At 43.0% G+C, this 23,370-nt stretch overlaps 1 protein-coding gene across 10 annotated transcripts in view; it reads right to left on the bottom strand.

The window, feature by feature from the left end:
• The window catches only part of Stard13 (StAR-related lipid transfer (START) domain containing 13), a 390,686-nt gene that overhangs the window by 28,828 nt on the left and 338,488 nt on the right, over window positions 1-23,370 (bottom strand). For 9 of the 10 annotated variants that reach the window (NR_153382.1, NM_146258.2, NM_001163493.1 and 6 more), the window contains one exon: window positions 6,959-7,022. The exons of the other annotated variant lie outside the window; for it this stretch is intronic. Coding sequence is in view for 8 of the 9 variants with exons in the window: in NM_146258.2 (NP_666370.3) it covers window positions 6,959-7,022 (64 nt within the window). In the remaining variant the exon portion in view is untranslated. The remainder of the gene's footprint in view (window positions 1-6,958; window positions 7,023-23,370) is intronic. 10 annotated transcript variants of the gene reach the window in all.

The raw sequence follows: 23,370 nt of genomic DNA on the forward strand, positions 1-23,370 counted from the left end.
AGGAAAATAGTCACGACTCAACCAAGTCATCCGACAAGATGGCAGACTCCTTGAGAAAGAGGAACAGTAGAAGGGCATTCTGCAGTAACTAAGTTCTTTGATCCAAAGCAAGCACACAAAACCAAGACAATTAAAAAAAAAAAAAAGGAAAGAAGAAAGAAGGAAAGAAAGAAAGAGAGAGAGAGGGAGAAAGAAAGAAAAAAAGAAAGAAAGAAAGAGAGAGAGAGGGAGAAAGAAAGAAAAAAAAGAAAGAAAGAAAGAAAGAGAGAGAGCTATGCCATGGACAAAGAAAACTGTAGCCATTGTTCTTTCAAACCCAGTGCAGAAAACAATCCAAAGCACTCACTCCATGCTGCATCTTTCAAACTACTGATGGTGAGTCAGGGTGAAACAGGATCCCCCCCCCCCCCCCACACACACACAACAGAGACGACGCAACCACACTACAGTACCACATAACCCATCATGTTGAATAACCACCCTCGTTCCCTCCTGTTTGTCTAGACTAGCCATCCCTAATCCAAATAATTCAATTCTAAAATGCTCTAAAGTCCAAGCACTCTGAGCACTGACATGGTACATTAGGTAAACATTTCATACTTGGTCTTCAATAATGGGTTGTAGGTTTTTTTTTTTTTTTAAATGAGCAAACAAACAAAAACCCCATGCAAGCAAGAAAGCAAGCAAATAAGCAAGCACACTAAATATGTACACAATTACCTTGAGGTCACATGCGCAAGATGTTAATGAAATATCAGTTAGTTTTCATACTCAGATTTTGTACTCATCCCCATATAATATAGATAATACATTATTACAAAATATACATTTATTACACACACACACACACATATATAACATATACATTAAATTAATGCAAATACCAAGGTTAAAGAGATAGATCAATACAAATCACTGCTGGTACAATCATCACTTTGGTTAAAGAATATTCAACCTTTCATTTCCTTTAGTCAAGTCATCTCAAAAAAATGTTGCATGTGAATCCACAAATTTGTTCAACAATGCGGCATGTGGTCCTGACCTAGAATGTGAAAAATCTGCCCCCCCCAAAATAACCCCTCCCCAAATTGTTTTAGAGTGCAAGTTGTAAGTTTTCTTCACATGCTTTGGATGAAGTAAACTATCAGGTACATTGAAGACTCCTCTTTAACCGAGTCTTAAGAGACTATCAGATTTCATTGGCTGCTCTTTCTGGACTTGAAAAAAGTAGTCTATGTTTATATAGAGATGTCAAATGGAGATCTAGAGAGCTGAGTGTGTTTATAGAGAAAAGAGACCCCTCAAATTGACTTTATTCTCCAGGTGGAATGGTTTAGTGTAGGGGGCAGTGCTGATGTTAAGGTCCTGTTCTCCAATTGGTTCTTGATCTGTCAGTAAAGATGCCATGGGCCAATTGCTGGGCTGAAGGTACAGGTGGGACTTCTCAGGAGGAGCTGGGGCCTGTGGCCGCTACTACAGGTGGGTGGTCAGGGGCTAGGTGGGACTAGCCACTGAAGTTTAGGGCAGGTGGGAGGTATGGAGCTAAGAGTATTGATAAGGGCACCCATTTCCAGGCAGGATATAGTAGTGCCTTGCAATGGTGCCAAGAAGGCAAGTTCAAAAGGAACAACCTGTGTGTCTTTTATCCTTGGATTCAAGGGAAGCTGGGAGGGAGCTGGTAGTACAGCCAGTTCCCAGAGCTAAAGGCCAGTAGCTCAAAGCTAAACAAAGCATTTCAACAAGACAACAGATTAAGAACTGTGAGTGTGCTGTTGTGAAGAAGGTGGCTGGTGCTGGATGCTGCTATGAGGGTCTGGGTAGTAAGTTGAAATGGATAGCTGCACTTAGGCATGGTCAAAACCCTGAGGGCAACTGAGGGCCCTACCTCTGGAGGCATTGCCTCAAGGTCATGCCTGATTTAAGCATCATGTGAAAAGACAGAGAATTTATGCTTTTAATACACAAAGATGGCATAAGGCCATTCCCCGGGATCTTAAGCTGGGAAAACTGATGTAGGAATGAGTTTTCTCCGTCACAATATGGAAGGTAACAGAACACACGTATAAAGTAGTTCGCAAATAGATCTAAATTCGATTATATGTGATGAGGCTATGTAAACTCCGAAGTGATACCAGAGCTCATTTTCATAGTCAGAGGCATAGAGTGAACATGGCTCACCCTCTTGTACCCCACATCTGAAGTGCTCCCAAAGGTAGAGTTTTGAAGACTGACATGACGGCAGAAATAGAAGATTGTAGACCACAACAGAGACAGTTCAGATTAAAGGCTCAGGTTCACACCTCTGATGACAAGAGTTTGACTCCCAGCACTCAGGGAGTTCATGGCATCTATATACCGGTCATACACAGAGGAAAAAGAGAAAGGAAACGTAAAAGTAATAAGATAAATCTTTAACAAAAATCTTTGCTTCGTGCACAAAATTAAGGAAAATATTGAATAAAATCAGTGAAGATAAATGAATTTCATGTAATATTTGGGCCCGTCCCCAACATACCTTGCTGAATGCATAAGTGTTCAAAAATGTGAAAAAATTTAAAATACTTTTCTTCTTTAGCATTTTGGGTAAGGAGTAAAGAGCATGGGTTAAGATGTAGGAGCTCCTGGTGGGACTGAAGGATATCCTGTGAAGAAGATAACACTGTGTGATGTAAAATATAGTTACTCTATCCTTAATAATGGTTTATTTTTATTTTACGTGTAAGGGTGCTTTGTCTACATATATATGCTGCCAGGAAGGACAGGATATATATGTGTTTTGCAGGAGATGTGGGGCGTGGAAGACAATGTCCCAGGGGTGCAGATGGAAATCAGGCCCCTTGTCACAGTTTTGAGAACTCAGTAATGCCCTTAGCATCCAGCTTAGAGGGTCCTAGCCTTGAGGTTTTACTCACAGTATCTGTGTGGCTTTCCACCTTTGGTCATGATCCAGAGTCTTATTAAAATGCTGACTTTAATGGGAGCCTTTGAAAAGAGCTATCTTTCTAAACGCCGGCCCCTTCAGGCCATTTAACATTACCATGATGCTAGTGTGGATCAGTCAGTAGTGATATTTGTCCAAGAACAGGAAGCTTGGCTCTGCCTTGCTTTCACCATGGAGGAGTCTCCTCTGTTGGCTTTTTTCTAAATGAGAATGCTCTTTACTAAAATTACATATTTGTTCTGGATGGATATCACCGGAAACTGAGAAATGGGTTTTTAAAAACAAAACAAACAAAACAAAACAGGTTAGGGGAGCCGTACAAATCTGCAGCTGTGACAGGAGACAAATCCACAGTTATGCAGACATCTAGAAGCTAAAGTTGCAGCAGCCATTAACATTGCACCCAGGCCAGTGAGTCAGCCTGTTGGGATGCAGGAATGCTCTACTTGGTATGTTGGCAGGCTGATGAACCAGTCCAATTGCTGGAGAGCCTCCTCATCCCACTTTCAGCCTTCAGAAATGCCTCCCAGAAGGGTTTTGGTGAGTCTGTAGCTGAGGTACAGAATGAGGGCCCAGAGCCCTCCACCTGAGGGCAGATGCTAAGCCACATGGATATACAGCAGAACAGACAGCAAGCCAAATAGGAGCTAGGCGTCACCACCTACACTTCCTTGTACACTTTCATTTTTATTTCTTTCCTTGACTCAGCTAAACAAAATTTCCCAAGACAGGAACAAGAAACTGTGGAACTTGGTACTGCAACGGCATGACAACGTTCCTGTTGTAAAAACAGTTCACTGCTTGTATGGCTTAGACCAAGGAACTGACAAGCATTTGGGTCCAGAGCAATACCAACAATTTTTGAAAGGCGAAGAGTTGGCTGGCTTCAAATCTCACCTCTGCCTTTTGGTCTGTGGTTTGGGGGCAACTGACTCTACAGAGTTTCTTCATCTTTAACATAGAGTGCAGGGCCTCCCAGAGAGGTCCCATGCCAGCATTTATTTACTAACCACCCAGGTTGACCAGAAAGCCCCCCCCACCCCCCTGCCCAAGAGCCATTTCTCAGGTCCAACTGCCTTCAAGGGAGTACTGTAGCCTTGGATGACTAAGGCACGTGGAGACCACACTGAAAAACTCAAGTCTGTGATTTTTGCAGATTGGACATGAAAATTCTGTTTCATAGAATATGTAAACTGGACACACAGCTGTTCGGTTCTTAATTCTCTTTCTTGATCACTTTCTATTTCCATCCAAAGCTGGCTGTAGTTCTGTGGGGCACTTGATTCTCAAGTCTCTGACTCTGTCTCCTATCATTTAGCCTAGAGTGTGCTGTGTGGCTGCTTAGAATCAGCCACAGACAAAGCCCAGGACAGAGACTGACAAGTGAGGGGGCACCACATGTTGGAATGTTTTTATTTGAAAATAGACTATGAGTCTTCAACTTGCAATGTGAAAAGCAATATTCTATTCATGTGCACATATTTTCGAGGTCCCCAGTAAGCAGGACGGGAAAGAGTGTGTGTTACTGCAGCAGACATTAAAAAATATCCCAAGCAGGTCAGACTACCAAGGTGACTAATTTGCAGGTTGCACAGAGAGCCTTGAGTACGTTGTTCACGGATATCCTGCCTGAGAGTTCTGCAAAGCAGTTAGGTGACAGGGCAAAAAGCCCATCACTCCACATTGTGGGAAACATTGTGTATCATTAGTTTTTGACGTTCTCTTTTGTGAGAGATCTGCACAGAGCAGTCACCTTGTCTTAGACTCCCAGAAACGGCTGTATTCAGTTTAATAAGAACCATGTGTTATAACCGAAACAACATCTGACCTGCATGCTTCAAATACTAAGGGCACTTCTCAAGGGGTCTATTTAGCCAGACAGCTGTTGGGAGGCCTGTTCCCACATTTTAAATTTGTTTGTGGCCTGCATAATTTGCTCACGTGTGAATATTTCTCTGGATATTGTTTTTCACTCTTTTACCTCCTCGGCTAGAATCCTTGGTTCCCAGCTCCAATTGCTTTTAAGATGAAGTCAGGCCAAAATGACTTAGACTCCTTGAGAGGTGCTACTTCAGAGTAGAAATCTGGGGGCTGGAGGCAGGTATTGGTTTTGAAAGGTTAGGTTACTCCAGGGTGAGTTAAAATGCATTAGGTGTAATTATTGCTCTGTGCAAGTCAGAATAAAAGACACCAGATTTGGCTTCAAAATAACCCCAGATTTGGCTGATTACAGATGGAGATGGTACACTAAAAAAAATGTCCTTAGTGATTTAATTCTCAATGTCCTGCAGAGAACCCACTCAGTGAGCTTGGAAGCAGTGCACAGGGAGGCGGAGCCTTGGTTTTTGGAGCCAGCTGCTCCTAAAGACACTCCTGAGGTCGAAAGCCTTCTGCACAACTCACTCAGAAGTGTTGAGCACATGACAGATTTAATTTCCTTCCGCAGAACCCAGAGAAGCTGGGCAAGAACGAGATAATGCATCGAGCCCAGTTCCTCGATGATAGTCATCAATGGAAAGTAAACTGGGTTTTCTTTATCCACAGTGCTTAAGATCAGGAGTGTTGCCCACGTGGGTGCTGGGTTTTGTTTGATTTTGGAATATGCTTGTAGGCTTTATTGCTTAAACAGAAACTATGATATCCATACTTGTCTGAAATCTAAACCTTTTGACTATCCCAGTGGCACTCAGACAATTTGGGTTTTGTGAGTATTGGCTCACACCTGTTATCACAGCACTTGGGAAGCAGAGGTGGGAAGATCAGGAATTCAAAGCCGGCTTTGAGTACAAAGTAAGTTCATGGTGGCTAGTTACAAGAAACCCTGTTTTTAAAAACTTAAAGAGAAAAACAGTCAAACAATCAAAAACAGATTTGGGCTATCATGGATTTCAGCTATATGATGGATGGTAGATTTTTTTGTTCTTTTTTCTTGATCCTCCTTTTCATCTTTCCCTTCTGTTCTCTTCCCGTGTGGCAGACTGAATCTTGGGCCCAGAATGTTATGCACAAGTGCTCAACTACTGACCTATACCCTCATCTTTACCACTTCATTCCAAAACAGAAATCTCTATTCACTAGATGTCCTGTGAGAAGCAGGGATCCTAGAAACAAATTTCTTGTGACTGGGGCAGAGTGGTTAAGGACAAGGTAGATGCAGTGGCCTGGGGTCACACTGTCCCCTGACTCCTGTACTCCTGTCACCAAATACCTGAGAATGGATGCACCTCTGACTTGCACTTGAAAGAAAAGATGTGACTAGAACCATCAGAAGATACTTGGCTAGGAACTGTCAGCCCTTCCCTGGATCTCTTAATCTACTCATCCATGTGGAGAACCTGGAGTCAGAGGTGGCTTGACAGTTACAGCTGCACAGACTTCTGAAAGGTGAGGCCCAAGAACTGAGATACTTATTTCTTTATCCAAACCTTCTGATAGAAACAACAACAAACCACAAAACCAAAGCAGTGAGATTGCAAAACCCAACTTCCAGTAGGGTCTTAAAACAGACCTATTTATGATAGTGGGGAAAGGATGGGGGTATTTGGAGAAGAAAGAGATAGTGGGGTAGGCATGTGAGAATTTTGCCTTGGCTCAAGGTTGCTGCTGCTTCTTTTTAAAAGATGTGTGTCTTCCATGTGTTTATGAGTGTATCTCCCATGTGTATGAGTGTGTGCATATATGTATCTCCCACGTGTATATGAGTGTGTGTGTGTATGTGTATATCTCCCAAGTGTGTATGAGTGTGTGTGTATCTCCCATATGTGTGTGTATGTGTGTATCTCCCATGTGTGTGTGTATGTGTGTGTATCTTCCATGTGTTTGGGAGTATCCATGAAGACCAGAGGAGGGCATGAGATCCCCTGGACTGACCTGTGCTGGAAACCAATTTCCTGTATTCGGGAAGAACAGCAAGGGCTCTTAACTACTGAGCCAGCTCTCCAGCCCTGCATGTTTTCCCAGTCTCTGAATACAGACTGTTCTGTTGGTGTGGTCATGGTCTCCACAAGGCACACCCACCTTTTTCCTTTGGAAGTTCACATCAAGTCTCATTGAGGCACACTTGTTCAACGTATTAAGTCGTCTAAAAAGAAAGGAAAATTCAATGATTTACTAATGGACCCAAATCTTCCAGCCTGCTAACCTTTATTTCTGGCAAATCTAAAAGTGAAGAATCCACTAGTTATATTGGAAGGCAGCGCTGCATTGCTACATCCCTAGAAAGCGCTCTATAAAATGATTTAATAAAGTTTCACTTTGTGCTCTAGCCTCTTGATGAGAGAGCCTACTAATCCCCAACCGCTTTCCTGGTCTAAACCCAGGCCATTTCTGGTTTCCCATTCTACTGCTCTTAGAAACTGTTGCGGTCATTTGAACTATTTTTCACCAGCCCCTTGCTCCTTGCCGCTGTCCACTCCTGTCCAGAACATCATGGCATGGATCCCCTCAACCACGTTTTCCTCTTTTAGTTTCCCTCCTGCTCTGCAGCAGTAAGTACACATAGGAACACAATTTACACTTCAGTGATAAATTACTCATGCTGACTTCTCATAGACTTGTATGTTGAAGCCACAGCCCCAGTGTAACTGGTAGGTTGGAGTAAGGATGTCACTAAAGCCAAATGAGGAGGAATCTCCATCCTCTGGAATTACAGTGTGGGTAGGAAGAGACACCAGGGTATACAGGTTTGTTCTCCCATCTCCCATTTAAGGACACGGGGAGACGGTGGCTTCCTCTGCCAGGAGGGAGATAACCAAATAACCAAAATCCATGACCTTGAAGGTTCCGGCCTTTCAGACTGTTAAACTGCCCAGTCTACATGCCAAGGCAGCATGTGTCAACTAATAAATACATTTGCTTTTCACTCTCAGCTGGTCTCTTAACATTGCTCCTGAGCTGTCTTCCCGCCTTGCATGTGGCTCTCAAACCTAGACCATCGGAGATTCAGTCCCACACCTGATGACTTTGCCACAGCTGCCACTGAGAAGGACAATCAAACCAGCGAGGAACAGGCATGCGTTCTTGTGGTGTTCCTTTCCTCCCTCCCAAGTTGTGTCTCCCTGTTTACCCACTGCTCTGGCTGCTTTTGTTTTTCCAAGGGAAAGACAGCCCTTTTGTTTTTCTGACTAGCTCTTCACTCTTGTTTCTGATGACAACATCCACTGTGGTATCTGAGTCTTTGCTATTTATATATCGGATTCTCGCAACAGCTTTCCTCTCTGGGCTCATTCTGTTGAGTTCTGACTAACCAAGCAAGCAACCCTCCTCTTCCTAGCCTGCCTCTCATCCACTGCTTACTACATCCCAATCTCCCCTTCCTTTTACTGCCTTAACTTGCTGAGAACATCCTCAATTTTCATATGTTCTGCCATCTTATTTCATGTGATCTCTTGGCAAACACCTTTATTATTTTTGGTTGTTTTTTTTTTTTTTTTTTTTTTAAGTCTGCATGTGGCTTCAGTTACATGTATGGTGCCTTCTATCTTTGCCAATGTTTTAGCAGTTCCTTTAACTCTCTCATTTGGCTTTTTAGTTGTTACCTCATGACCTTCCAATTTGGGTGATTACACATTGAATTTGTTCTTTGGAAGCTGAAGATTCACTCTCTTCCAATCTCCATTCCTACCCCCTTTGCCTGATCCACATACAGTTGTGTTACAGCATCACACATTATTGATAAATCCATCCTTCATGTTTATTACAACCATAAATTTCTAGTCCCGTGTGCATCATACTTGAGTTAATTTTTTTCCATTCTCAACTTTTTAGTGCCTCTAGAGCTAATACCCATATAGATTTTTACTTAGTACTCTTGTGTTTATACCAAATATCTCCAATTATATAAACCCCGTCAGATGGCCTTCAGTCTATCTGACAGATGTCTCTCAGGTCCAGTCTGGATTTACCACTCTTGTTTTGTGTTTTATCGTAAGCTGATTGTGTTTCTTACAATTGAGACTCCTCTGAAGGAGTCTTCTGTTCTGGAGTAAAAAACTGGAGATACTGATACTTAGAATGTAGACAGACTGTCATGTGGGTCCTGTTTCTGACAGAGTAGCTCACTGCTAGCTGCACCTGTGGGAGGGAAATTACCCAGACTAGAGATATAGTGAGTATTTGTCTACAAGTGTGTATGTGCACCACATGCATGTAGTGCCTGCAGTGGCCTGAAGAGGGCACTGGATCCCCTAGAACTGGAGTCAGTTGTGAGCTATCATATGGGTGCTAGAAACCAAACCTGAGTCCTCTGCAAGAGCAAAAGGTTCAGACTTCTGGGCCACCTCACCAGCACCTAGTTGTGTTGGCTTACAGATAATTCTGTTAGGCTTCACCCAACAGCTACCTAGCAACAGTTATAGTCATCACCCACTGCCATTACTACCTGCACAGTGTAGTAGTGTATAAGAGATCTGATTGCTACCCCAGGCCCCCTTCCTCCACACTCTCTTTCTTTCTCTGTTCCCATGTGTTCTCAGCTGGCCTCTCTTTCTCTGTCTCCCCCTTTTCTTTGCCTCTACCCCTTTTCCAGGTCCCCACTCCTGCTCTCTTCCTTATACTAGGTCTGTCATATGGCATGATTTCTCAGGGGGATACCTTGGCAGAGTCCCACCAGGTACTCTGTTACTCCTGCCACATTATGCCACAATTTATATTTCATAACAGCATGTGATTTTTAGTGTATGAATTCTTATTGTTGCTGTTCAGCACATTTGTTTGTTTGTTTGTTTTAGGATAGATCTATGTTGTTAAGCACAGAACTAATTATTACAATTACTTGGTGAGTAGTTTTTCATATTGTGGAAAATATAGCTTGCTGATGGACCTTCAGGTTCTTTGTTTGTATGTTTTTCTTTTTAATTAATGTTTTCCTAATTATCAAATCATATAGTTTGTTTTAAGCAAAGCTCTATTTCCAGCAGTGGGCAACAATTACAACTTGACATTATCTTTGGCATTGAAGACTGTGAATCCACTCATTGCCTTCTTATCAGAGAAGCACAGACCTCTTGCATACAAATGCATGTAAATACTGTCTTTATAGAGAGCACATTAAAATGCATATTTAGAATTCAAACCTGAGGATTACTGTTTTTATTGTACATGATCGTACTGAAGCATCTCAAAGTATACTAGACTTTAATGACATGAAATGCCCTGGAGTTGTTACATTTCCAAACACACATTGCTCTTGACAGTGTGCAGGCTCCTTTAGGTTTTTCAGGTCCAAATACTAAAACTGAACCCTGCACTTTTTTCAAAACTGCCTTGTCTTGACTAAACACCACCACTAGGCCAGCCATCCACACTAGAAAAGAGTCAACCTGAGACTGACTCTCAGGCTTGGCAGCCATTGCTCACTAAATCTGGTCAAGTAAACGTCTGTGATAGTCCTGAAGTCTTGCCTCTTTGGTTGTAATTTATCCTCTTCTCACCTCCCACAGAAAACCAAGCAATATCTGCCTCTAGTTCCAGCAGAGCACCAGGATGAGTCCTATTCCCAATGAATCCCAACATCTGTTTATAGATATAAGACAGTTCTCATTTCAGTCATTGACAGGGCAGACAGACGGAAGCTAGATTTCATGTCATCAAAGTTGAGGCTATGTTAAGATGCTACGGGATGCTTCAGACAGACTGTGCACTCATGATGGTGTCAAACAAGTAAACAGTTCTGTTTTAGAGGCTGATCAGAGTCCACAGCTGCTTTGGGACCTTCTTGGATTTGCTGTGACTGGCGGATTGTCTTTCTGGCCAGTTCCACAGATGTTAACAGCTCCACCTAAGAGTGGTATGTTAATTAAAAGGCGTTCCTACTGTCCCTTTGGCAGCTCTTCTTTTGTTTAGGGAAGGATGCACACTGTTTATCCAATATACTTATCTAGCACACGTGTTCCTCCATTGTGGCTGGAGGCACAAACAAACCATTTGATTTCTTGAAAAAGATTTTTGATTTACTACAGGCACAGGAACATCAAAAGGCTCATTCTTCTACTTAAATATACTTTATGTATTCATGATACATGGAGACATTTTATTAGTTTTGAAATCCGGAAGACAGATTTATTTTCATAGGCTTGTTTTTTTTAGTCACACCTAAACTCAAAAATATGCCTTCAGTTAAAATTACTTCTCTGTTTGAAGAAAATATTCAGAAAACCTTATTTGTATAACCCTATACATAGTATCTGCTAAAGCACTCTATCAATACACAAAGAATTATTAAACAGATGATGTCAAACAACTTGATTTTTTTTTTACATGGTCTAACTTTGTGAGGAGATTCTTTTAAAAGACAATCTACAAATGGCTGTAAGCACACAAAAATATGTTCAACATTTATTTGTCATGGGAGAAATACAAATTTAAATCAGGAACTACTACTGCATGCATGCCAGGAGGCTCAAATTTAAAATACTGATAATAGGAGTTAACAAGATTGCTCCGTGGTCAAGAGAACTTGTTGATCTTTCAGAGGACCCAAGTTTGGTTTCCAGCACCTGCATGGAAGCTCACAACCAGCAGAAACTCCAGTTCTCTGGTCTCTGAAGTTCAGAGGCACCAGGCATACACAAGGTTCATAGATACGCATGCTGGAAAAACATCCAAACACACAAAATAAAATAATCTAAAAGAAAAATAGTTGTACAGACAAACCAAAGACACAGGAGTCCCAACATATTCTGGACAGAGGAGAGGGAAAATAGAGAATTAGCCTCCCTCCAGGCCCCCCAGGTCAAGATTTATAAGGAAGAAACAGCAATGAAGTTGGATAAGTAGTGGGAAAGTGGACAAATGGATCAATGGGGCAGGGTTCATGGCTCCAACTAGGCCCAGTAAATATAGTCACTTGACCTGTACAAAGGAGCAAAGCTGAGGTTAGAGATAACAAGTAATCTCTTAACAAATGGTCATGAAACATCTAGATAGTCACATGAAAAAAAAAATCAATCCAGGTAGACTTTCTGCTCCTAATACAGATGACTTCCAAGTAGACCACATCCCTAAACAGAAACGCGCAGCTCTAGGATTTCAAAATGAAAATAGGACAAAATTTAAGTGGCCTTGAGTGTGTGATGACTTTTTGTTTTCAACATCAAAGGTGCATCCAAGTGACAAGATGTAAAAGTTCTGATCATACAGAGGATGAGATGACTGGAAGGAGACCTGAAGAAAACGTTTCTGAAATGTTTATCTGAATCTGATCAATTATACAGTGTGTTCAAATAACCTTAAAACCCACAATAAGAAAGCAAATGGCCCAGTTTAAAGATAGTTTAATTATTTTTATCACAACTATCTTCATCATAAAAAGGGACGTTGTAGTAAAATATAATCAGCATTGGGCTGAAGAGATGGCTCAGTGGCTAGGAGTGCTTGCTACCTCTGAAGGCTCACAACTGCCTGTACCCCACCCCCACAGGCTCTGATGCCATCTTCTGGCCTAGAGGTATGGCACTCACGTGTGGGTGCAAATGAAGAGACACACACAGACACAGATATGAAGAGGTCAGTTCCGAGCTGTTGGAAAATTCCACCAGACCCCCGAGCACATAGGCACCCCTCCCCTCCTGGAAGAGACAGGTCAGAGAGCATGTAGGCTGGAAGGGAGAGGCTGAGCAAGCCCCCACTACCTCATCCCCTAAAGATCAATCAGTTTAAAGGGTGCACTGTTCCACCAATCATATTGTGCCTAGTTGCTGATGCTCCATTTTGCCCCTGGAAACTGTATAAAAACTCGCTGAATGGGCTACCCAGGGTTGCCACCTCTCCTTCTGGTGTAGTACGACCCCAGTGCACTGGAACAATAAATTCCTCTTGCTTCTGCATCAATCCCTGGCTCCGTGTTGTTCACACGGGGGTCCCCAGTAACTAAGGCTTGGCAGAGTCTTACAGATACACACACACACAGAGGGACACAGACATATACACAGACATGTACACTCATACCCACACATGCAGATATATACATATTATACCCCCAGACACCAACACAGGGACACACACATAGGGACACAAACATATACACAGATACACAGAGACACACACATATACATAGATCTACCTACACACACACACACACACACACACACACACACACACACACACAGAGTAATATAGACACAGACAGACAGACACACACACACACTCAAAGGCACACACATAGACACATACATACACACAAATACAGGGACACAGACACAGTCATATACACAGACATACACACTCACACACACACACACAGGGACATAAAAACAGATATACATCACACAGAGATACACACACAGACCTACAGATATACACAGACACACAGAGATATACACACAGATACACATTCACACACAAACACACAAGGATACAGACACAGAGAGGGACATACACATAAACACACACACAGACCCACACTCAGATACAGACACAGAGGGGGACATACACATAGAAACACACAGACACACACACATAGACATAAACACACACAGTGACACACAGATATACTCAAAGACACAGACACACAGATAAAATGAAATAAGACACAACGTAAAGTGTTCAGTATAACATGTTAATTGCAAATTAAAGCAATCATGAGTTCCACTGCTTCTTTAAACAGTGCTACTGAGAGAGCGAGGGTCAGGAGCGCTCACCCACTGCTGCTGACAATGGGACATGGCTCAGGTGAGACAGCTGAACAGGTCATTACTGCGAAACACACCCGTTGGTATTCACCCAAATGGGTTTAAGATTTATTTCCACGTGTAAATGTGTACACACTCAGTGTTTACAGCCACTTTAGTCATCACTAGTGAAATTCAAGAGCAATCAAGATGTCCGGTGGCTGGAAAGATGAACTATGGTATAACCAGACAACAGAGTGGTAATTAGAAGTGAGTTATAAAGACACAGAAGGCACAGTAGACACTTAAGTGACTATTAAAGGCCAATATGAAAAGGCTGTAAATTGTGATTCTAATTAGAAAGCATTGTGCAAGAGTTAAAGTTATGGAGGCAGTCCAAAGACCAGAAGTTGCCAGAGACTAGGGAAATGGAGGGACGCCTAGGCAGAGCAGAGGGTTTTTAGGGCAGTGAAATGGATGCGAATGCCACAGTGGTGCATGTCTGTCACTATACACCCGTCAAAAGCACAGAATTTAAATAGAAAGCAGTGCTGTAATTCACCCTGTGTACTTCATGCTGTAATGGGTGGACTGCCCTTTGGCAGATATTGATCGTGGTAGAAATGTATGTGAGGGCAAGGGGCAAATGTGGGCACTGTGCATCAGTTAAAGTTTGTTATGAACCTCAAAGGGCTCTAAAAGCAGTCAATTTGAAAAGATACCATTTGTATTATAATGATTATTATTTATTGGGCTTTGGAATTAAAGATATAAAGTGATGTGCATTTATTTTTCAGAGATTGTTTTCGTTGCACATGTATTGTGTGCATGTTCTCATGGGTGTATGTGCACATGTGTTTGTAGTGCATGGCTGTGTATATGTAGGCCAAAGGTTAACATTGAGTGTCTTCACCTCCTCATCTTACGTATTAAGGTAAGACCTCTCCTTTGAACCCAGAGTTCATCAACTCTGTCTAGATGGGCGGTTTTCACCCTTCCTAATGCTGTGACCCTTTAATACAGTTTCTCATGTTGTGGTGACCCCCAACCATAGCATTACGAATTGTAATGTAAATATCTGTGTTTTCCAATGGTCTTAGGAGAGCCCCCGAAAGGGTCCAGATTACCAGCTTGTCCTGGGGCTCTCCTATCTGTGTGTCCCGTGTATTAGATTACAGAAGGGTGGTCATGCCTACCTGAGTTTACACGGGCACTGTCTCCAGCTCAGTGGTCTGGATAGATTTTGTCTATCCACTGTATGCTAATTAGCTCTTAATCCAGTGTGCAAAATTATCATCATTGGAGGCATTTTGACATTTTGGGTATAGGGGCTGGAGAGATGGCTCAGCAGTTAAGAGCACTGACAGCTCTTCTGGAGGTCCTGAGCTCAAATCCCAGCAAGCACACGGTAGCTCCCAACCATCTGTAATGAGTGAGATCTAACACCCTCTTCTGGTGTGTCTGAAAACAGCTATAGTGTACTTACATATAACAAATAAATAAATCTTTGAAAATTAAGTACACAATAAACTAACAAGATATCAAAAACAAACTTTAAAAAAAATGGTTTTAGAGCTTTATTGTAGAAAGGCAGGGAGAAAGGAGAGAAGGTAGAAAGAGAGAGGCCAGCCACGGCCATGTGGAGAGAGTAGGAAAGGGAGAGAGAAAAGGAGGGCTAGAGAGTAAGAAAGGTGAGGGTTAAAGAGCCAAACTTTTTTTTTTTAAAGAAATGTTGGGTATAATTTCAATCTTCTTATAAACAGACCATCCTGAATCCTGTAAACCATGAGAGAAGAAAATACTCTTTAGGGTAACTGTCTGACACTATGCATCTCTTCATGGTGTGATAGAGCATTGTTGATTTGTGAATTATTTCTCATATGGTGAGGTAAACAACGGTGACCTTTGTAAGCACCCAGACTGGGTGCAACATACATTGTAGAGATAGATGATAGCCTCTCTCAGATTTGGCTTCTGTAGGTAAGAAATATACCATATACCAGAAATATTCACTATACTCTGTCAAAACTGCTATAAAACTCTGGTGTGAGTGAAGCCAACCTTCAGTGAGGACAAATACAACTTAAATTTAATTATAAGTAATAAGACAAACTCTCGAATGGTCCTCGTTGGTCTTTTTATGATTGCCTGGCAGACTGTTCCAACGTGAATAAAAATTTTAATTATAGAATGTATTTTGCCATCCACAAATGGACTGGACTGGAGCCTCTCCCAAGCTTATACCATAATTTATTCTTCTTATAATTTTCAGAAGCCTAGAACAGTGGTTCTCAGCCCTCTTAATGCTGTGACCCTTTAATATAGTCCCTCATGTTGTGGTGACTCTCAACCATAAAATTATTTTTGTTGTACTTCATAACTGAACTTTTGCCTACTGTTGTGAATCATAATGTAAATATCTGTGCTTTTTGATGGTCTTAGGCCACCCCTGTGAAAGAGTCATTCAACTCCCAAAGGGGTCATGCCCCACAGGTTGAGAACCACTGGCCTGAAATGCAATTCTATATGAACACTGCATGAACCTATGGTATCTGCAGATCACTGCTGTTGTCTTGGTGCAGTCAGACCACAGAACCCATCAGCACCGAACACCATAGCCTATGAGCTGCACCCGGTTTGCCTCTACTGGGGACCAAAGTGAGTTAGTTCAATGGATGGTAAGGGAACAGTTCTGGGCCATTGGTATTGCCTCTTTCAGAGAAGGACTCAGGCTTCTTGGGAGGACCATTGGCTCAAGGGAGTCAAACGCAGGTGACATCCCAGCTAGATGTGATGTCTGTCCTATCTCCTTCACTTATTGCTTCTGTCTACTGTGGAATCGTTTTAGTAGAACCTAGAAAATGGAGGGAGGCTCCATGCATAGCCTGGCAGTCCCTTTGCACTGAAGCAGAAAAGCCCAGGTTGGCCCATTACTCTTTAAGCTTGTAGCAATCTGGGTTTTGTTATTAATGCAAAGAAGGTAGTCTGAGCCTTTCAGGAGAAATGGTTGTGAAGTCTTCATTTGCTGCTGTTATGATCTTGTAGATGGACGAATACCCAAATCACCAAAGGGAGAGTATGCTTTCATTTTGAGCACCAAACTCAGGGCTCTCCTGGGGAAGTCCTGGGAGAGAAAAGCTGATATCCATCTATCTAAGGGTGTGTGTCTTGTGCCCCAGGAAGAGGCTGAGAATATAGAGATGAACAAAAGATAGTTCTTATCCTTGAGGCTCTCAGTCTCATATGGGCTGTGAGCATGATAAATAGTAGAAGATACCAGTCACTTCCTGAGTACATTGGATGGAAAAGATAACATTGGAGCAAGACTGTGGAGGACTAAGAGAAGATATCACAGGAGCAGTGCGGGGACAATGGGGATATACTGAAGGATATTATGCTGAGAGATAGCACCATACTTAGACAGATATACTTAGGTGGGATAGAGAATGAATTTAAGAGGCACAGTCAAGAGATGAATCTAGATGAGGTACTGGAGAGGGACAGGCAAGAGATGGTTCAAGAATCTAGATGAGGTACTGTCGAGATGGCTTAGTACTCCAGAGCACAAGCTGCTCGGACCCAGGTTCGGTTCCTAGCACACACACAGGTGGCTCACAACTGCCTATAACTCAAGTTTTAGGGCATCCAATGTACCCTTCTGGCCACAGTGGCCACTTGCATGTACTTGGTGCACATAAACTCATGCAGGTACACATAAACACATAAATTTAAAAGTTGTATTTTAAAGAATCGAATGTGACATTGCTGCTCTATTCTTAATAGTCAGAAATTGGAAACAGTCTAGATGCCCACCAATGGAAGAATAGATTTAAAAAACCACTGTATGTTTATACAGCAGAATATTAATCAGTTGTTTAAAAAATGAAATTTGCAGGCAAATGGATGGGGCTAGAAAAAGTCATCTCCTGAGTGTGGTAATCAGACTCCAAAAGACAATATGGTAAGTGTTCACTTATATGGATGTTAGCTATTAAGTCTTCAATAAGAAGACTACAATCCACAAAACCACATAGGTTAGGTAAAGGGTCAGGTACTAGAGGAGAGGAATGGATCACCTTAGGAAGGAGATATAAAATAAATAATTATGAATGGAAGGAGAGGGGGGAATGGAATGGAAAGATCAAATAGGAAATGTAAGGTGAGACAGGGCCAAAGGAGGATATACAGGGATGGATGGTTAAGCTAAGCTACTTGAGGGGTTATATGGAAACCTATTATAGAAGCTTCTTAAAATATGCACATATGTGAAAGAAATCTAAAAGTAACCATCAAATAACAAGGAGGCCCACAGCCCCAGGTGACTAAATGAGACCTTCAGTTCTGGGAGTAGGTTACATCTAATTTAGTTGTTAGTTAATGGGGCCCTGTGGAGAGCCCCAGACAACCCAGTCTGTTGCCAAGGTTATTGTTCCTGTCCACAAACCTACAGTCAGGCCCTATTGCTCAAGACAATACTTACACAGTTCCTTGAACACGGAGAAATCAAGCTGGTGCCCACCTAGAGCCTTCACCCCTACTGGTTAGTGCTCACGGTCCTGGAAGGTACTCTGTTCACAACCAGAGGAGAAATGTAAACACCAATTGAGCCACAAACCCTGAGTTCTACAAAGTTTACCTGCCTGCAAATACGCTGGTGCCATCCATAGTGGCCCAAAGCTTATGGGAGTAACTAACCCCTATCACACTGCTTTGGGTGGTCAGGAACCTAAGTCTAGCTAGGCCAGAGACCTAGGGGAGAACCAAATACTACTGGTTTGTTAATGCAATTGAGCAATAAATGACTGCTAATGACATTCTGCTATACTGGGAGATCAGTGCCTTGCTCTGCCATAATTAGAGAAGCTTTGACCCACAGCAGGTGGGAACAAATATATCAGTCCACAACTGGACAATGTGCAAAGCACATCCAGAACACTCAGTCCTAAATGAGACATCTCCATCAAATCCCCGTCCAATCCCCCAGGGCCCAGGGAATCCTGTGGAAGAGAAGGTGGAAAGATTGTAAGAGGCAGAGGGGATGGAGACAGCCAAGGAAACAAGGCCTTCTGAACATAGTGGGACCAGAGCACCTACTGTGGCCGCATGAAGATTTGCACCAGCTGAGGTTTCAGTGCTGAGAGGGGCAAGTGGGCCTACGCTTCCATCCCTGACCTAGAACCTTTCTCTGACTGATAACTGCTTGCAAATGAAAATTTATTTTATCCAAAGGCGTCTCTCTGGTTACACAAGCCACATTTAAGGGCAAGCCCTGTGTCTGGCAATAGAGGGCTATCATAAGACAAACTCAATGATATTTTTGTGATTTTTTTTTGACTCACAATGCTTTGTTTGCTTTTTCTCTCCCTTTCAGATCTTTTTGCTTATATATTATGGTTGAGCTTTTATATATTATGGTTGTGTTTTCATGTTGTGTGGGAACATGCCTGTCTTTGTATCTATCCGTATTCCTTGTACTTTTTATTTGGCTCTTTTTTTTCTACTCTTTGTTTTGTCCTCCTATTCTGATTTGTTTTTATCTTATCTTTTTATTACTTACGAGGTGCTTGTTTGTATTCTAATGAGAGACAGAGTGGGAAAGTAAGGGGTGTAGATTTGGGTGGATGGGATGTTGGAAAGGATCTGGAGGGGGGAGCTGGGGAAGAGGAAACCACAATCAGTATATACTGTATATATATAAAAAATCTATATTCAATGAAAGAAAAAGGAAACCTGGAGGATAGAGAGCAAAGTGGTCAAGAGAAGGTTGGGTGAACACACGGATGGTGATCCCATGGATATCAACAGCTGGGGAAACAGATTTAGAACCACAGTGAATTCCAGTGTTCAGAACCTAGGGCCAAGGAAGAAAGCCAGCCTTGGGAAGGTGAAAGTCTGAGTGTATATCAACAAGAACCGAAGGTGTCTCAGAAGCCAGGGAATTTGCACTCATGAGAGGAGGGCGTAGTTGATTAAGCATTTAAGACAAAACAGGTGCTGTAAATCCACACGTTCCTTTGTATTTATTTACCCATTGTGGGGGCCAGGCGGCACTGAGTGGGCGGAGGGAGGAGGGTTGAGAGAGTGCAGGTACTAAGAGCCAGAAGCTAGTAGTCACCGAAAGCTCTCTTAGGAAGTCCGAACGCTGTGTGTGGTGATGCTCACCTTCAATCCCAGGCAGAGACCAGCAGATCTCTGTGAGTCTGAAGCTAGCCTGGTCTACATAGCAAGTTCTAGGCCAGCTGCAACTGCATAGTAAGATCCTATCTGAAGAAGGAGAAAGAGGAAGTGGAGGAGGTGGGGGAAGAGGAAGAGGAGGAAGTCTTCAGCGAAGGACAGCATTTTAAATTATTCTTGAGAGAAAATGAAGAGTCTATCATCATATATTTCCTAACCAAAGAACAATATAATAATTTGTGGGCTGAAAGGTTATTTCTACCGAGCTCTGGTTAAACTTAACAAATAATTATTGAAGTCTTATTTAGTACAAGGACCTGTACCCACGATGTGCAGTTGAGTAAGATGCAGTCTAGTGATGTGGAGTTGGAAGTCCCTCACAGCCCAGAGGACCAGAGTGGGAGCCAGGCAGTGGTCAAGAAGGGAGGCTGGGGCTCTGCCTTGGTAGTGAAGGGAGAGCGAGAGTTTCAGTGTGAGGGGCTAGGTGCAGCTTCCCAGGCCTGACTCATGCTGTAGAGAAGCCCTGGGACAGGGCAGGCTGTCTGCTCCTCCCTTAGCGACCACAGCAAAACAGTAGGTCCTCTTCCTCCTTCCTCATACTTTAGGCTCTGGTTTGACATTTCCACTGCCAGACCTCAGATGGTTCATGAGGTCTCCTACATTGATTTAATGGCTGGTTTCCTGTGATTTTTTTTTTTTTTTAATTTCCTCGCCAAAGGCATGGGAGGAATAGCAAGCAGAGGTAGGTGTTCATCTCTTCCAGACCATTCTGATTCCGTTCCAACTGCCTGAACTTCTTACCCTTGGCTCCTGTCAGGGTGGTGGATGGAACCCTGTCAGCTAAGGAGTGTTCTGGGTGGGAACCTCAAAGACATTCAAGGAACCACAATCAGTGAAGATGTGCTCCCGACCCTGGGATCAAAGCCCAGCCCTTCATGGGGTCTTCCATGTGCTGCAGCCACGGGGCGTGGGAAAGGGCTTGGTGCTGAGAGAGTCTGGCAAGCACACATTGCAGAGAACAGAGAGGATGCTCTGTGCCGAATACACAATTCTGCTATGTAATTCCCAGACTCCGGGTGTGCAAAAGTCACAGGCCAGGCATAGGAAGGCTTCATTGTGTCTGGGGTAGGATGGGATGTGATAAAGAAAGTAGAGATATAGTCTGAAGTAAGCAAATGACTGTCGCCATGCCACTATGGAGCCAGCAAGGATGGACATGCCTCCCTCTGCTTTCCCCTTGGCTATTCCCCCAAGGATTGACAGCATGAGAAATCACCCCTGTGCTAGTGCTTAAACCCTGGATCTGCCTCTGGCCTTTAGCTGGGGTGTGGGAGGAAATCAGGGCCAAAGGTCAATGGAGAGAGAGAGAGAGAGAGAGAGAGAGAGAGAGAGAGAGAGAGAGAGAGGGCAGGCTGTGCTGTCAGAAAGGAGTTGTATCAGCATGCACAAGACAACTATTATCATCATTTTATGTATATGGGTGTTCTGCATGTATGTCTGTAGCATTTGTGTGTCTGGCACCCATGGAGGTCAGAAGAGGGTGTCAGATCCCTTGGTATACAGGAGTTATAGTTGGCAGCCACCACGTAGGTACTGGGAATTGAACCTGAGTCTTCTGCAAGAGCAGGAGGCACGCTTAACCATTAAGCCATCTCTCCAGCCCCTTCTAAGACAAATATTTTTAAAGGGAAAGGTTTGCATTATGTTCACAGAGACTGTCATTGTTTAATATTAATGCTGTTGGCATCCTTGGATCAAATGGGGGTGTGCAGCAGTGAACTATAATACCCTTCTCCCTGGCATTATCCTTCTTCCTTGCATCCTTTCCTCTCACCACTCCTGGCTTCTTGAGAGGCCCCTCATCACTTCTCATTTATTTAAACACTGGGGAAAGCTGCACTGGGTAGTCATAGCTAGGTCCATCAACACGCGACAGCACACACAGCCCATGCCCTCATTTGTCATATGCTATAATTAATTAGCATCTATTAACAACATGCATTATGCAGATGAGTTGCTATCTTCACATTAATTTAGGAATTCAAAGGTCATGTTTGAGCATCCAGGCCTATGTCTGCAGCCAGCTGCAGTGAATACCACAACCCAGCACTGCAGAAGGTAGCGTCTCACCTCCCCAGTGCTTCAGCCTGCTGTGATTTGCACCAAAGGACAAACTTAGCAAGCTGTTTTGACACCTTTTGTGCCCTCCAGGTGTCCCATAGGGCTAACGTTCCAACCAGCTCACTCAGATAATTGGATTTGCAGTGAACTTTCCATGACATACGGAGGAAGAGACTCTCAGTCAACAATCAGTGACAACCCAGGAAAGTAGAACTTTTAACAGTAGCTTCTAAAATACTGGAAAGAGCTCTCCATGCCTGCAGTAGCAGCCATCTACACAGAGCCTGCTGGACACTGGTCCTGCAGTCATCCTTGCAGCCATGCACAAAGAACTCAGTTGCCATTCCAGGGGTTCATGTTTTCAGCAAAGGCAGCAAATCTGCCTGCCTTATGGGGACTAAACCTCAGAGCTACAGAAAAGGAGGTGGCATACAGCTGAGCATCTACCCTGATTCCTTCTGGGCAGTCTCACTCTCAATAGGAGCTGTATTTTTAAGCTACACTGTCCAACGATTCTGTAGTAAACTGGGATCTGAGAAGTGAACCTGCCACTTGTGAGTAAAATCTCGGCAGTGAACATCCTTTTGCAGGGGACTCTGGCTCTCCTGTCTCCCTGGAAGGAGCTCCCTCTGGCTTTAATTCCCTCTACCATTTTGCATGGCCTCAGAATTTCAAACAACCATGAGAACTGTAAGGCCCATAGAGATTTAAAAATAAAGCAGAGGGATGGGCAGGACAGACTAGCAGGTGAAGGTGCCTGCTGCCAAGCACGAGGACCCAAGTTCAATTCCCAAGATCCATATGGTGGAACGAGGATAGCAAACTTCTAATAAAGATGTCCTCTGGTGCCCCTGCCACACAGCAAGTAAACAGACAAATAAGCAAACAGATGTAATTTCAGAAGTTAAGAAAAGAACCACTAGCTTTGTAAATGCATTGCACAAAGAAGAACATGAATAGAATTCCACCCCCTTACGGCTCTCTGGGCATTAATCAATACTTACCTTATGAATAGGCAAGTTTCTATTCAGCTGCCTATTAATCTCAAAAGTTTTTAAGGCATCCTCGTTCTCCTCTGGCGGGAGATACTCTGTCGCTTTCTGGTATTTACGAGGCAGGAAATCTGTACTGTGTAGAACTCACAGTGAAGAGAAACAATTCCCCGCTAGTTCTCCAGGCAGCTGCCTTTGGCTGCCTACCTACTCTTGCTTCCTTTGATCCACCCAGGGTGTGTGTGACTCTTCCTTTGGCCTCTATTTTACCCACAGCTCCTGCACTCTGAGAACGGAGGTTCACACACTTCTAGTCAAATGCTTGTTCACAAGGATTAATAAAACAGCTTAGAAAGATTTTTTTTGGGTATAAACATATTAAAAATTATATTCTAGTAATAAACCCTGGATGTAAAAATAGCAGTATGCAATGGAATCACGAAACTCTTAGGTATTAATCAAGTCCACGTCCTGTGCTGCCAACTACAGTTTGCTGTTGTAAACATCGGGAGACCTAAACATACGCTGATTACTA

The sequence above is a fragment of the Mus musculus genome, chromosome 5 (assembly GCF_000001635.26).
Source record: "Mus musculus strain C57BL/6J chromosome 5, GRCm38.p6 C57BL/6J".
Lineage (NCBI taxonomy): Eukaryota > Metazoa > Chordata > Mammalia > Rodentia > Muridae > Mus > Mus musculus.